This window comes from Lycorma delicatula, chromosome 1 (genome assembly GCF_047948215.1).
Source record: "Lycorma delicatula isolate Av1 chromosome 1, ASM4794821v1, whole genome shotgun sequence".
NCBI classification, from domain to species: Eukaryota; Metazoa; Arthropoda; class Insecta; order Hemiptera; family Fulgoridae; genus Lycorma; species Lycorma delicatula.
The window spans coordinates 113,657,159-113,674,188 of record NC_134455.1 but is presented as its reverse complement, the minus strand read 5'-3'; the positions used below and the strand labels follow the sequence as shown (position 1 = coordinate 113,674,188).

The window sequence follows — 17,030 nt, the reverse complement described above, 5'->3', positions numbered from 1 at the left end:
AATTTAAACTCTTTTAAACTTACTAGTAGAAAAATAGCAAAAATTCATCTAAAAAATAACACCAATACAATTACATTTCAGTATTCATCAGCAAAATCAACAATGAAAATAAATTTTGAAAAATGTAACTTACGTTTGTTTAATTGTTGATCAGCTATTGACATTGCCAACTTATGAAATAAAAATTATTTTATTAAATTTTTTATGAAATAAAATTCTAATGTAAAAAAATAAGTAAAATAATTATTTAATTATTTCTAAATTCAAGTCTAAGTTTAATAAAAATAAGTAGTTTAAAAATGTTAATAGTTCATTTTTTCAATTTTTAATAACATAATGATATTTGTGGCTGCCATTTTGGTTTAAAGTCAAGAGTTTAATTTGGAAAGTGTTTTGCTTGTCTTGCAAAGACCATTAAAACAATGTATTACATGATCATTTGCTCCATTGAAAATTTTTCAACTGCCCCTGCTACCTGTCCACCCTGAAGGCCGAATACTCTAAATTGAGGCTCACCGAGTTAACTTATCTTAAAGAAGAAAATTTTCAAAGAGAAACTCAGGATACTTCAAATAAAACAATTAAAGGGGAGCATACATCCATAGTTCTAACTACCTGAAACAAACACACTGTTGGCTGCATTTTGGATTGGGCGATCAGAATTTGGTTTCTCATCTCATCAAGCTCTTTAAAATGATATATCAAATGACCAAGGTCCCAATTGAAATTGTTGAGTTGTCCCCCACAACCCAAAAATCAAAGAATAAAATATACATTCTGGTTATTGATTTAAATTTGTGTTAGTTTTTTCTGCTAATTATTATTATGCTTCAGGAAGTAGCCCCCTTGGTATAAGGATGAATGCAGCAAACCGCATCCAACTATCTCAATTATAAAAGAAGTTAGAGGGGGAGTAAGTTACTTTTCAGCCACCTGATTGGTGTGTGTGTGTGTGTGTGTGTGTGTGTGTGTGTGTGTATACACACACAGGATAATCCTGACATGTATCATTAATTGCCTTTTAGCTGATAGTTATAAGGTTTTTTTTCCTTAGGCCCACTTCTCCCAAATCATGTCACCTGATGGTATTTTATTGTATTTTTAAAATGTTATGTCTACAACTGTTGCTTTTCTATAGCACTAATTTTTTTTTTATCAATACTAAAAACCAAAACAGTACTTATCTTTTTTAATAGAAATAAGATTTTTCTGGAAAATCACTATTCATTTTTCAAACCAAAGAAGAAATGAAGATTACCATAAGTAAATGAATTATTGACTATTTTTACGAATAGTAATAAAAAATAATATTTTAATGAATATAAATGACTATTTTTACAAATAGCAGTAGAATAAATTATACCATGACTGGTTTCTCCAGGGGAGGAAGTAATGGAAAATATTATATACCAATTGAATAAAAAAAAATAAGCCAACACCAGCGACATTAAACTTGAAAATGTAATATCTAGGTAAGCATGGCTTCCACGTATTGTGAAAAATTGAGCTTTTAAAGAAATAATTCAAAATGAAAAAAGGTTGTAGATAATGTGGAGGAAACATTTTACTGGAGTATAATCATGTTTCTTTACAGTAATCACAATATAACACCAATCTTAATCAGATTGAAATAAATGATAAAATGGCAAAAGAAAAAACAGTCCATCCTTACAACACAAGAAGGATTTGTCAGAACCTTTTTGGAATATGTAAGGCAGTAAAACTGAAGGTATGTAGCAGTCAAAACAACGATCAAAACTGCACCACAGTCAGGAAGTGGAAAAACTCTGGTGAGGGAAGGATCAAATACCAAAACCTTAGTAAGTACAAACTTGTTTTTTTTCTACTAAGTAGTTATATAATAAATAAGGCTCACTTTTATTTCTACTTATTTTTGGCGATGTTGTACCCTCAGTAGATGATGTTTTGGAGGGATCACATTCAATCTCATCCCTACAAGATTCACTAGTCATTTCCTCTTCTTCCTCAGAAGTAAATACTGCATCTGCATCTAAATCCATATCATTAATTTTCTCCTCTTTTACTTCTTCTGCATTACCAATAATCGGAGAGATTTGGTCATTGTCACCTACACATTCAATTACCAAACAACAATAAATAAACATTCTTTAACAAAACTTTTTTTGAGGAAAAAATAATAAATAAGAATATCTTATTGATACAATACACAGTTCCTGATATAAATGAAAAATATTTACTAGCTTCCATCTTTATAAGTTTTAATTAAGATTATACCTGAAATCACAAATTCAGAATAAAATCGATCAGAATCTATTATTTTACTTTTAATTATAAGCTTAATTACAATTAGAACTCACTTTCTAGACATAGATAAATGAAATATTGTATTAAGTTATGGTAAAAAAAAGAAAGAAGTGTTAAAACTCAGAAATAATTTACTTGAGAGTAATTACTAAGGGAGAAAAAAAGAGTTGAAAAGATCCTAATCCAAGGAAGTTATAATAAAAATAAAGCACAGATTGGAAACTAATATATTTAAAGTTCGTTACATCAACATAATAAGTTCAAAATTATGGATTATTATGGCTATCAACATAAGTTCAAAAGATAATCATCCAATCAAAAAAATAAAACAAAACTATTAACACATGATAAGAGTGGTTAAGTAAATAAAATACTCAACCTTGGTAATGACTGTTAATTTTCTACTGTTTTATGGTATGGACATTCCACCACATCCTCAACCTACACACATCACATAGTTGAAATTTCTTATGTTCTGTTGTGTCTTAAGATATAGATTTGTAGACAAAAATATATTCTGAGTTTCATATTTCTTGCATACTAAACAACAATTTTGTGAAAAAAAATATATAACATCCATTTTTTATATATCTTTATCATTTATTCCTTTTGGGTAAGTGACAAGATATAGTAGGGTGTAAATTAATCTGAATGGAGATGTTATTTAATAAAAACTACCCTTTTCTTTACAAAAAATCATATCTGTACAATTTGTAAATAATATCTAGGAATTAATGTCCTTTATTCTTAATCACTTCAAGTACACAATTTAGCATAGATTAAACAAGGGTAATACACATTTTGATTTCTTTATCATGAAATCATACCAACATTATTGCTTTACGGAGGACAATTTTTTTTTAAGTCATTTTTTGACTACTGCTCAAAGATTTTCAATTGGGTTAGGTCTAGGGAGTTGCCTGGCCACGGGAGCACTTCAATAGTTTTATTCTTTAAAAAATTTTTCTACTTCTTTGGCAGTATGGAATGGCACCAAATCTTGTTGAAACACTTCACTGCCTTGTGGAAATTGTTTTGAATCCTTCCTTCAGAATCTTGATACTTCCCTAACTTTTTTACATATCACCTATTGGAACTGATGAACTAGGGCCTTCAAACGTGAAACAACCCAAAAATCTTTTCTGGGAATTAACTAATTGTCAGATATGAGCCAGTGATGTATTTTCATCTGATGCTTTTCCAAAGTATGGGCTTTGTCCCTGAATATAAAAATGTGACTTTGAAAACGTTATATTTTTCCCGACTTCTTTGATCTAGTTAGCACACAAGACCTTTTTTTTGCACGCTGCTGAGATTAAAAGCAGCTTTTTCCTAGCTGACGAGAGCTTTCCAGCCAGTGAAAATTTTTCTTTCCATCATGTGTATATCTGCTCCAATGCCAGCTGATTTAAATCCACAGCAGCTAATTTTGGATCAAGTTTACTTTTTCTCACCAACAACCAACCAATCCTGTGTTTTTCTTTTATGATCACATTTGCTTATCCTTTAAGTTGGAAAGGAACCAGTTTCTTTAAACTGTTTTAAAATACCATTCATTGTCCCTAGTCTAACACTACACTCAGAAGCTATTTGTTATTATGTCATTTAGATATGCTCAGAAAGAGAAACAATTTTTGAGCCCTTTCTTGGAGTTATGTCCATTTATTCAAGACACAGAACAACAATTACGAAGATATGATTCTGTAATAAAAAATGAAATAAATTCTCCCAAAACACAAAAATTATAACATGAAAATTGCTAAATAACCAAAGAACAGTAACCTCACATAACACAGACAACTTAAAGAATGGGCTGGTCAAATAGTGTAGCCACAACGTAGAAATAAACAAAAACTTCCCTGCGTTTGGATTAATTTGAATGCTACTGTATAATTCATTCTTCCTGGGTGATAATTACTTTCATTTTAATCAGCAGTGTCAGTAATTAAAAAATAAAATTATTTATATTCAAATGGTTTTCAGGAGAAAGTAAAAAAATCTATTAACATTTTACCAACCTGGCCTATTCAATGAAAACATTAATAAGTAACTTTTCTTTTTTCTACTCATACAGTCCACTGCCTAGGAGAGTTGCAAACAGAGAAGGGGCCTGTACAGTTTCAAACTGTTTAAGATTTATAATGAGGAAGGTTTAAGGACTTTAATGTCAGGTAATCAAACTTTTTTAACATTAATCTTGGTGGTATTTTAAGTATAAAATATGGTCGTTAACTAAACATAAATGACACACAAGAATGATCAGCCATTTAAAGATTTCCTTTTGATAGAATAATACAAAAAGATTTGATCATATGATCAGTTCATTATAGCTGGAGGTTTTGAAATTAAGTCCTTATGAGTGCTGGCCATACCTGCTCCAACTGTCTAGAGAACTAATTACAGTATGATCCTTCTATCTTTCCACTTAAGAGTTGCACATGTAACCATTAATGAACAGTTTAGTTTACACCTTGTTTCAGTTTCTTTGATGTAACATTTCTTGAGTATCTAATCTGGATTTACTCAGTGTACTTCTGTTACCTAAATTTTCCTTTATAAAAGCTTTCGGATAAAGTTCATATTGATATAGTTGTCAACAGATAATGGAATATCTCTACCAGCTTCTCTTTCATTATTTTATTAACTGATTTTTCAGCATGGTCCTTGCCAGAACGTTCTGGATTGAAAGTTTTTTTATACAATTAAAAAAAAGAAATACATAACATATGGCTACTTCAATACATAGAGCAAACTATATGCAATCTTTTATTTCTGAAGCGAGTTTATATGTGTTAATCACATGTTCTACATAACAACAACCCATTAAATTTACATACTGAGATTATGAAAGTATAAAACAGAGTTTGGCAGTGAAAAATGAAAAATTAAGCAGTATTTGACAGTGAATAATGAAAGACGATTTGAGTAGACAGCTGATAGTCACTAACCAAGCCCTGACTGAAATTGGACACTAATCATAGACAGGCAGAATGCAGATCAAGCTAGACAGAACTCAGAACATGCCAGATACAGTACACAATGAGTAAGACAATGACTCACTGTGTTGTCATACCGGTTGGTTGATATAGAGCAACACTTAATAGTTAAACTGCAACAAAATTATCTACTGCATTTACTGGTAACACATTTACTGGTTAATGATGAGGCAGCAAAGTACCATTTATTCATTGTCAATGCTGTTCAATTAACAAAGCCATTAAGAGGTCACATGATTAAAATCCAAATGCAATACAACTGTACAGAAACCATTATATGCTTAAAGACTTGAATGTTTTAAATTGTGAAAGAGTGCTTAAAAGTGACAGGAGTCAACTATACAGCCACAAATAATATTATAAAAATGATAGTTGATGTAGACAATGTGTAACTATATGAAAACTATAGTATCCACTTACCAACAATTTGTAATTATTATTATTATACCTGGATAAATAACAATTGGTAACTATTTACTACCAACAATTGTTGGTAAGTGGATATTGTATCTTTTATATAATTGTATAAATAACAAACCATTTGTTATTTGGCACCAGCCAAATGTTAAGAAAATTAAACCTAAATTATAAACAACAAAAAATATAAAATTTAATAAAAAATGTATGAACTGTAAAATAATACCTAATTATATTAATAAAAAAAAAAAACCAATTGTTGGTAAGTGGATACTATATAATTGTATAAATACCAATGTGTCAAATGTTAAGAAAATTAAATGTGTAACTAGTCGGTTTTACACAGCAAATAATTTACAACCATAATGAAAGAGTAACACTTTTAAATAAATATTTATTTGTACAACATTAATAATAAGAATAATAATGGAATGTTTTTAATTAAATATTTAGAAGTGAATCTCTTTCAGATTAGAGTAAGTGTTAGATCTGCCCATAGCAATGGAGGGTGTCTACTGTATAATGTTATCTTACATTCAGTGATTCAACTACAAAAATACAGTTACATATACGATCTTATTTACTTAGAAAATTAAGTTGAGGAGTGTTATTTCTTTACATAATTATGAGATATAAACACAACATATTTCCTACCTCATATTTCTAATAAAGTAGGACATACTGGATTGTTCATCATGACGTGTTGTTGTTTAGCAGGACATTCCAGTCCATCCTCCTGTATTAAATATGTTAAAAAACCTACAAAAAATGCAACACCCAGCAATCTGTACTTTTGAAAATATCATATTTTTTCAACACTTTAAAAATTAGATTTCACTACAATGCATCTTATCTTAAATACAGAAGAGTCATTCCATGCCATATCAACAAAGTGAACAGCCATTCACAACCCAATTGACTGGGATTTTTATGGCATTTGGTATGAATTAAGTGTTGATAGAATTATAGAAAATACTGTATTTCAGATCTCTATCATTAACCATTTTGTTTTTAGAGCCCTTCAAATTTGCTGGAAAATGGCCAATTTTGACTTGTGGCAATAGTGTTAGGTCAACATAACTTTGTTTTTTATTAAGGTAAAATGATAAACTAAGACAAATAAACTTAGAAAGTAATTGGAAGATTTGTGATAAAGTGTCAGAAAAACTTGCCTCAATTAGTAATAAAGCTTCAGAAGAAGCAGATGATGGTGAAGAAGCCCTTTATGATGAAACGAATTATGCATTATACAGGCTCAGTTGAGTCTAGTGAGTATTGGAGAATCAGCTGTAAAATCTAAAACATTGAAGAGAACACATATCCAGCCAAAAAGATTGCAAAAATTGAGTCATCAATGAGGGAAAAAATATTCAATATAGCTAGCTAGTAAAAACTCTGAGACTTCATCTCAAGTTGAACCTGATAGCGAAATCTTGGTAGAGTTGAAAGAAAAATTTAATTGTATAACAGAAAATAATAATTTTTACTCTTCTTCCACAAAGTTGGAGCATCAAAAAAGTGCAAGATGAATTCCCTGAAACTACCAATTACATGATACGACAAACAAAACAACTAGTTAAAGAACAAGGGATTCTGTCATCACCAAACCCTAAACCTGGAAATTGTCTGGATCAGAACATAGTTGAATGTATTCCGGCGTTTTATAAATCAAATGAAGTTAAGTCGTGTAATACCAGGCAAAAAGGTCTGTGTCATAAACAAATCACCTTGTGGAAAGATTCAAGTTCAAAAAAAGACTAGTACCGGCTAAACTGAAAGAGATACATCAACAATTAAAAGAAACTCATACAGGTATTAAAATTGGGGTTTTTACCTTTGCTGCTTTATGTCCTAAAAATTGTGTTTCATAGCAGGTGGCAGTGGAACTCATACTGTGTAGATGTGTTACCCATCAGAACATGAAATTAATGTTTGAAGGATGTAAATTAAATTATTTAACAAAAGAGTGCAGCAATCATTTCACTTCTTATAAACAGTATGGGACACAAATTATTTGTAATCAACCTCAAGAAGTTTGTTATCTTTGTGAGTGTAAGAATTGTCCAGATTCTGATAATTAAAAAAACATTTTAAATTCAATATTTTTTGAAAATTCTATGGACTAAATAACTTTTAAGCAATGGATATTAACTGATCATTCAAGTTTAGAAACAGTAGAAAAGCACACAGAAGATTTTATTGAGACTTTTATTGAAAAATTATCAATTCTCGTTCATCATTCATTCGTTGCTTCTCAGCAGTCAAATTTCTTAAAAAAATTAAAAACTGTAATTGAACCCAGAATATCTTTATCACATTATATCACTTTAGTGAAAATTATTCATTTGTGCTACAACATGAAGGCCAAGGATTTTACTGAACAATCAACAGGGTACAGTTCATCCTTTCGCTATTTATTTTAAAGCCAAGAATTTGCAGACACTTTAAATGATAATTTAGTTGTTATCTCTGACTACCTTAAACATGACACAATATCAGTTCAATTTCTTCAGAAAAAACTAATCCAATTTTTAAAAGGAAAGTATAATATTGTGAATAAACTAATTTACTTCTCAGATGGCTCAGCAGTACAACATAGTCGTAAAAATTTTGTGAATTTACCTTATCATAAGGATGGCTGTGGTGCCAAGGTGGAATAGCACTTCTTTGCGACAACACATGGCAAGAATGCATGTGATGGTCTTGATAAAACTCTTAAAAGATTAGCATCAAAAGCAAGTTCAGCCACTCGCGTTATGATTGGGCTCTCAAAAATGAAAAATATGAATTTCATATTTGTTTCAAATGAAGAATATCAGAAAAAAGTATTTATATTTAGCACCTCATTTAGCAAAAGTGGTGGTGATCCCAGATACTCAAAAGGTGCATGCCTTTTTACCAGTCAGGAAAGGATATCTTAAAAGAAAAATTATTTCTGAAAATGAAAAATATGAACAACAGTTTTACGTGAAATAGAAATTGGTTTTCCTGAAATTTCTGATCTAAAAGGTTTTGTTATGTGCATTTACAGTGGTGCTTGGTGGTTGGTTTGAGTATTGTCTACAAATGAATTGATAGAAGTTGAAGTAAGTTTTCTTCACCCTCAAGCTCCATCTCCTTATGTTTTCCCAGCACATAGAGATATTCTAATATTACCTTGACAGGAAGTATTAACAATAGAAAATTCAAAAACGGCTACTGAATGTACATGTACATTAAAAGGAAAACTACTGATGCAAATGAAAAACTGACAGCGAAATAATCAGGCATTTCAAATAAACACAAAAACAGTTTTAAAATTTAACTTAATACTAATATTATTGGAATTATTTTTAAGTAGCAATAATTGAAAGCCACTGAAAATATCAGATTACATTTAAATCATTATTATAAAAAATTATTTTTATTAAGAAAACATTACTTTGAAACATTAATCAGTACATTAGCATTAATCAATACCTAAGTGCTGATGTATTTTACCAGACTATTGTTAATTTTAACAATAGTCACTTGTTTAAATAACAGCTACTGGAATGAAACAGTTAACTTAAGAATGTATAAAACTTTCATTTGAAATTTTTATAAATTTTCCTTACTTTATGTACATTGTGTAAGATTTTAAGATGGTCAAAATGTCCACATCATAAACACCATAATTGTAATTATTTAAAGAGATGCATTATTGTGGTTTAATTATTAGTCATACAATTAACTACACTATTGCATAAAGCGGAAGAGGGTTTTTGTTTGTTCAGCATAAATGAAAAACTACCCGATCAATTGCAACCAAATTTTTACCCATGTTTCTTAGAATAACTAAGAAGGTACTTCTTTACTTTTTACTTTACTTTTTAGATATATTTCATCTCAAAAAAATCTCGAGAAAAAAAAATGTTTATATGTACTAGTGGAAATTTGCCAGTTGAAGCACAAACTTTAATGAATGGTTACTCTCTATCACTAAGTGGGCTGGGTTTGGATTGAATGATTCGAATCAATCGAATGAATATTACAAAAATGATAGAATTAAATTTACATTAAATAATTATAAAAATTTTTGTTTTCAAAATTCAAACAGGATATTTTTTAGTAGGTTGAAGGCTAACTTTTGCATGCATCAGGTACTCTTGACCTAACAGATCATGGTTATTTGGAAATGTTATCTAAAAATGAAAAATTATTTATTAAAATGTGTAAATAATAAATTTGTTACAGTGCTATACTTCCATTCGGGCTGCTAGGTAATGAGTCGCTAAATTCACATGGTCCTTTCTTACAGGGAGCCGCTACCAAGATATTTTTCAGTACAGATATTTTCAATAGTGGATATTGAAACTGAAGACAACATATCGTGAGCGATTCATTACAAACGCCAAGTAAAAACTATTGCAGGTTTGATGAAAATTTGCATTATTATATTATATTTTATATATATATTTTTTTGTATGGTGTAACTGCACACTAAGAAATAATTTTTTTCAAATTCCGAGTTTAAAGGGGTAAAAATGGTGTAACAATAAAATTTACTATTTTTTACATTTCTTGGTAACAAATTAAGATATCAGCTTGATTTTTTTTTATGGCTGTTATCTTCATGTGAATATTTAAAAACAGATTTCTAGATTTTTTTCAATTCTAAGTTTCAAGGGTTAAAATGGATTTAAATTTTTTTTTGAAACCCAGCTATATCTTTCCAATTTCTCTATTACAAATGAAGAAATCAACCTGATTTTTTATTTAATCTTTAAGTGATTCTAGATTTTTGAAATTCAGCCTTGAAAAAGAGTGAATAAAAAACCAGGGGCGAAGCTGCAATGGAGAGCTAGTTATTTATATTATTTTAGCTTCTTTTATTAGGAGAAGTGAGTCTTGAGAATTACATTTTATACATAAGAAATCTTTACACTTGAGTTTTTAGATCATTTAAGAATATATGAGATTTATTGTTTTACTTAAAATGATTAACTTAATTTCACTTTTAACCATAAAATGTAATGATTTTCAACCTTATTTTGACTTCGTTAATGTTTATTGCAGTCTTGTTATAAAAACTAATTAGAAATTAAAAAAAAAATTTTTGCTAAAACATTAATACACATTTTATTTTTTATCTCTTGATCCCAAAGCAGTCCCAGTTTCAAATTTTCTCAACCACTTCACAGTATAATGATGAATAATATATTTTTTATTAAAAATTTTTTTTCTAAAATTTAAGGTCAAAGGTATGATGAATTTTAAATCAAAATTCATGTAAACAAAGGCTTGTTGTATATCATGTGAAAGAGCATCAAATAAGCTTTAAAATGAGACCAAGTTAATCATTCAACCTTAACAAAGTTATGTTAACCTAACACTTCTGCCAAGTCAAAATTTGCCATTTCCCAGTAAATTTGAAGGGCTCTATAAACAAAATGGTTTAGGATAAGAGATCTGAAAATCAGATTTTCTCAAAACTCTATCAATAGTTAATTCATACCAAATTTCATAAAAATCCCAGTTGGATTGTGGACCTTGTTGATTTAACACTGAATGACCCAGAATTATCCTGTTGCTAGTCAAATGCACCTATGAATAGACACATACTGCTGTTCATAAAGAATGAATTTAGTACATAATTTCTACATTTATAAATTGTGACTATCATAAACCTAAAAAAAAATCTGGATTCTTCTAGACTATAAACATCGATCACTAAATAACACAATTTCTTACAAACATGACACGAGTTGTTTATTATCATTAGTGAAAAAACATTTAAACAGCCTGTTATTAAAAAGCTTGCATATTACAGGGTGCATGTTTTCAAATCCTCACACAGAGTAAACTGATGAAATTATATATAAACAACGATAATAGTAGAATATCATAACATAATCCAATAAACACATCGACAGTCAAAAAGCACAAACCATATACTACAGCTACATCATTATTCATTTTACAAAAAAAAAAAAGTTCTAATTACCTTGTGATGAAAAAGATGTTGCTGTTAAGCTAGTAGAATCATCAAGTCGTTTTCTTTTTTGTGGCAGGCCATCAGTATGCGTACTTTCATTGTTACTTGAATTGATTACAGGCAATTGTTTATCACAGCTTCCAGAATTACTTCGAGTGTTATGCAATGGTTTTTTTGTATTTACAATAATGGTAGATTCAGTCTTATTTCTCTCTCTTAACTGTGACTAATAAATGAAAAAATATAATTACAATGACTGGAATAATTTTAAGCTGTTCTCTTAATACTAAAACTATTTATAATCCAGCAGAACGACATTCTTATTTCTAATATAAAATGTTGTCTTGTAGTTTGATCAATTATGATATGGTCAATTAAAAAATATGGCTTGATTAATGAAAGTTTCTTTAGTTGAGCAGTATTCTAAAATCAACTGCCTAACTGAAATCATGCTAACAGCTTGTTGTATTTATGATGATATAAGTAACAATCCAGAAAAGAAGGGATTATCAGAGCTAGCATAAAGGCAGTGGAGGCCAGAGGGGGGCATGATCAACCTTCATGGAAGCTGTAGTTCCTCAGGAAAGAAAAGTAGCTAATAGTTGCTTATAAAGTGTGTTTTCAAGTAAAAATAGAATTTAATTTTTTTTAATCCTAGAATTGAAGAAAAATTGTTTTATTCTTCCAAATGAGACATTTGCAAAGAAATCATTTCATGAATCTGTACAACTGCAAAAACAGCAGCCCATCAAACAACAATTTAAAATGGGAAAATTAAATAATTGTTAGGTAGTTGTATGACATTAATATAAATTTTCTTTTTGAATATTCCACATACGCATATAGTTGTAAACTGGGTAAAAAGGATAAAAAAATACCAATTTTTTAACTTTTTCTTTTTAGATTTCTATAAACCAGGTGTGGCCAAACAGTTAGCTTTTAGGGGCTACTTTTTCCATAAAATATAGTCTGCGGTCGACTATGAATATGGGCAAATAATTTTAAAATTTTAGAAGATAATTAAAGAAGTCATTATATCGCCGATTTAAATTGCAAACTTCCACTTTTGGTCAAAAATTACATTTTCACACTATTAGAAAGAGAAAAACACCTTACATTGGCTATGAAACACCGCTATTATGCACCTATTTAATTGAAATCACGTGACAAGCAAAAAATTTATGCGTTTTAAGAAAGTTGTGCAAAATATGCTGAATATGAGTTAGCAGGTTTGCAATCTAAGCCTACGATATATTTTTTATTTTATGAATTCAAACAATATTTATTAAAATTTTTAAAAATACAATGTTAAGAAATAAATACGAACAAAACATATTTTTTATTTTATGAATTCCAACAATATTAATTAAAATTAAAAAAAAACAATGTCAAGAAATAAATACGAACAAAACAAATTTTAAGCATACAATTTTTATTTGGATGAAACTTGGCATTGCATAAGAACAGCAAGTTTCTCAAAATTTGGCTCATATGAACTTAAAGCAATTCTTAAGCATGACTCTAAATGTAGATCCGTTATTTGCGATCGCTCTTTTGTTTTGATCGCATTCATATAAGAAAATGCGGATTCACATAAATATGTGGAGCCAAAGAAGGCATTGAAACGAGCAACAATTGTCCAAATATTTGGATATTTATCTTTGCTTATTAGTTTCCAAAAACTGCTATCTGAAACCATTGATTTTAGATTTACATCGCATTTAATATTTAGTATTTCTTCTTCTAATTCTGCTATATTTGTAGTATTAAGAAAATTGTGAAGTTTCTGTACAAGACTTTCAACGTCGATGTCATTAAATGGGTAAGATAAAAAACAGGCAATATCTTCAAGTTCACTTAGTTTGAGAAATCTTCTATCAAATTCATTTAGAAGCATTCCAATAACATCAGCATATTTGTCGTAAGCAACAGTCTTGTTATTTTTAGATTCATCTGCCAGATTTTGATAGTGTTTTAAATCACGACGCTTTAGTTGCATTGCAAGCATATTTAATTTTTCCTTAAATGACTTCAAAATGCTAATCATATGTATTATTGTTTTACCTTTACCCTGTAGTTGCTGATTTAATTGGTTTAATTTTTCAGTAACATCACAGAAAAAAGCAAGATCGAGAAGCCATTCTTGATCATTTAATTGCGGATATGAATCACCTTTAGATTGTAAATATGAGGTTATTTGTGGCAGAAGTTCTCTAAATCTTGCTAAAAATGTAGCATGACTTAACCATCTTACATCAGTATGAAGTAACAGTTCATTGTGTTCTTCACCGCATTCATTCAGCAAAGTGCGAAACTGACGACGTGACAAACTTTTAGATCTTATGGAATTTACAATTTTAAACGCAACATCCATAACATGATTGAATTTTAACACTTTTGAACATAATATTTGAGTATGTATGATACAATGATAGTCAATAAAATTTGGAATGTCATCATCACCTTTACACAAAGCAACGAAGCCACTTTTGTTGCCAATCATTGCTGGAGCCCCGTCAGTGGTTATTGATACCAACTTGCAGATTGGAAAATTTGTTCGTGAAATATAATTTTTAAATAAATCAAAGATATCTTGACCTCTTGTGCGATCATGCATTGGAATAATAGTTAATAATTCTTCTGTAACCAACATATCATCGAAAACCATTCGAATAAAAACACATAATTGTGCAGTACCGATATAGTCCGTAGATTCGTCAAACTGCAGTGATAATACAACGCATTTATTAATGTTTTCATGTAAAATGTCTTCAAGATTTCGGCTCATTCCTTCTGTTCTACGCATAACTGTATTTCGCGATGACATATTTTTGATTAATGTCATTATTTCAGATTTATTTTTAAAATTTTGAAACAATTCTTCTCCAGCTTTAATGAATGCCTCTTTCCATATTTCCCCATCTTGAAACGGTTTGTTGTGTTTAATCAAAGTTTCAGCAGCTTTGAATGAAGCAATCGTAGCTGTCTTCGAATTTGTATTGTATTTTAAAAAACTATTTTGTTGTGCAGTTATTTGTGCCTTCAGTTGTTGCACTTTTGTTTTTCTTAACGCAGTGCCACGTGGATAATCTTCTTCGTAATTTTTATGATTTGTTAGATAATGTCTTTTAACGTTTTCTTTCTTAGACAAAGCTACTGTTGCATTGCAAATAAAACAGATACATTTATCTTTCATCATAGTAAAGAAATAATCTTCTTCCCATTCACTGTGATAATGATACGTTTTTTCCTGCTTGTACTTGGATTATTCATTCTAAAATAATAGGGTTAAATATTATTTTAGAATTTACCTACTAAAGATATTATTACGGAATATTTAAAACAATAACTAACATACTTACTTCTGTTTGCTATCACTGACTGTCACTTCACTGGCTGTCACTTTACTATCTAACTCTCTAACACACACTGATACTGATATGCGCCCTGTCTATGTTCGCTACAGAGAAAAAGCAAGCTGAGACACACGGCCACACAGCTACCAACTAGCGCCGACAGAGCGCGTTCAGTATTACTACATTGTTTATCTTATCAGGATAAATATAAACAGTATGTGTATGTTTCACAAATAATTTATTATTGTAAGATTAAATTATAGAATTAAGAATTTCAATCATTTATTTAAGTTAGAACAAATTGTTCAACTTTGGCTTCGCGGGCTACTTATAAAGCCTTTGCGGTCGACCGGTCGACTTGTTGGCCATCCCTGCTGTAAACGAATATTATTCATACAACAGTTAGAAAGTGAAGGAAGATAAAATCAGATTTTTTGCAATATTTTCAATTAAGTTTTAAGTCTCAAATTCCTTGACAGGCATAATGTTAATAATATCAAATTCATAGTAATATAATAATATATAATATCAGTACTATAGAAAAACATGAATAAAATGTTCAATAAGTTATTAATATGTACTATAAGAATAAATTTAATTTCCAGAATTAAAATTCATACCAAGGGCGTCTCAGAGTGTGATGAATTTAGCCGATTTGTTGATTTACGAATAAATCCTTTACTCCATAAATTTCTGTGTCGACGCTTCCGCATTAACCTGCTGTGACTCATATTTGAGCTAAGATTAGCAGATTGATCTAAAATACCATATGATGTGTTCACAGCATGAGATGATGAAGGCATGGAGTTACTAGAAAATGGATTTTGTTTTGTATCTAAAAAAAAAAAAAGAATAAAAGAACATAATTAACACTTTCAATGTGCCACAATTACAATATTATGCGGTATCAGTAATATCTTATAATGACATCACATCATTATTGTTTTTCAGATTTCATGGAGTTCTGGAACTACATTTATCAATGCATTTGCCTTAATGTAGTTTCAAAGCTCAATCCACAGTGAATATGTGTTAAAAGTGCAAAGATAATTGTGATTACACAAAAATGTACAATTAATTTTAATCCAATACATCCCCTTGTTAATCTAGATTGTGGACTTTTTTTTAGTAGTTTATAATTTATATGTTAATATATTAGGAATCCCATTTCACATGAAACTTACATCATCAGGAATTGCAGCTTACTTTGTAGCCAATGAACAGGAAACAGAGACCCTGGGTCAATCCAGAGGCAGTCTCCCACCAGATTATACTAAAGATATACAGAATCTATAAAAACTACAAAGCAAGCGGAGAAGACCAGCTTTTCGCAGAACTCTGGAAACACTCATCAGTTTATTCAGTCAAAACTTCCCTACATCTATGCCTCGTGAAAATATGGAACAAAGAAAAACTTCCAGAACACTGGACCACAGCCCTCATCAATCCATTACATAAAAAAGGGGATAAAACTAATCCGGAAAACTACAGAGGCATATCTCTCCTGGATTGCACATACAAAATCCTGTCGAGAATCATATACAACCGATGCAAAGACCAACTTGAACTGGAACTTGAGGAATACCAAGGGGGATTTAGGCCATGGAGAGGTTGCCCGGAACAAATAATATCCCTAAAACTTATGATGGACTTATATAAAAGACGGAAAAAACAACTAATAATAACCTTCGTCGACTTTAAAAGGGCCTATGATTGTATACACCGACCATCCATGCTGAATATTCTGAGAAACCTGGGCCTTCACCCTAAACTCGTAAACATGATAAAATTAACTTTAACCAATACCCAGTCAAGAGTGAAATTCAGAGGTGAACTCTCTCAACCCTTCTACATAAAAACTGGATTGAGGCAAGGAGACGGCCTCTCACCACTCCTTTTTAACTGCGCCCTCGAATTTGTCATGAGAAAATGGTATGAAATAAATCCCAAAAATATAAAAATGGGTACTAAGAAAAACTCCATCACACTAAATTGCCTAGGATTTGCAGATGACCTCGC

General features: G+C 30.1%; 1 protein-coding gene across 5 annotated transcripts in view; it reads right to left on the bottom strand.

The window, feature by feature from the left end:
- Positions 1–17,030, bottom strand: part of LOC142321352 (ATPase family AAA domain-containing protein 2B-like) — a 189,627-nt gene that overhangs the window by 24,177 nt on the left and 148,420 nt on the right. For all 5 annotated transcript variants that reach the window (XR_012755606.1, XM_075359372.1, XM_075359383.1 and 2 more), the window contains exons 22-24: positions 15,632–15,846; positions 11,665–11,881; positions 1,877–2,089 (exon numbers count right to left, since the gene is read on the bottom strand). Coding sequence is in view for 4 of the 5 variants with exons in the window: in XM_075359372.1 (XP_075215487.1) it covers positions 1,877–2,089; positions 11,665–11,881; positions 15,632–15,846 (645 nt within the window). In the remaining variant the exon portion in view is untranslated. The remainder of the gene's footprint in view (positions 1–1,876; positions 2,090–11,664; positions 11,882–15,631; positions 15,847–17,030) is intronic.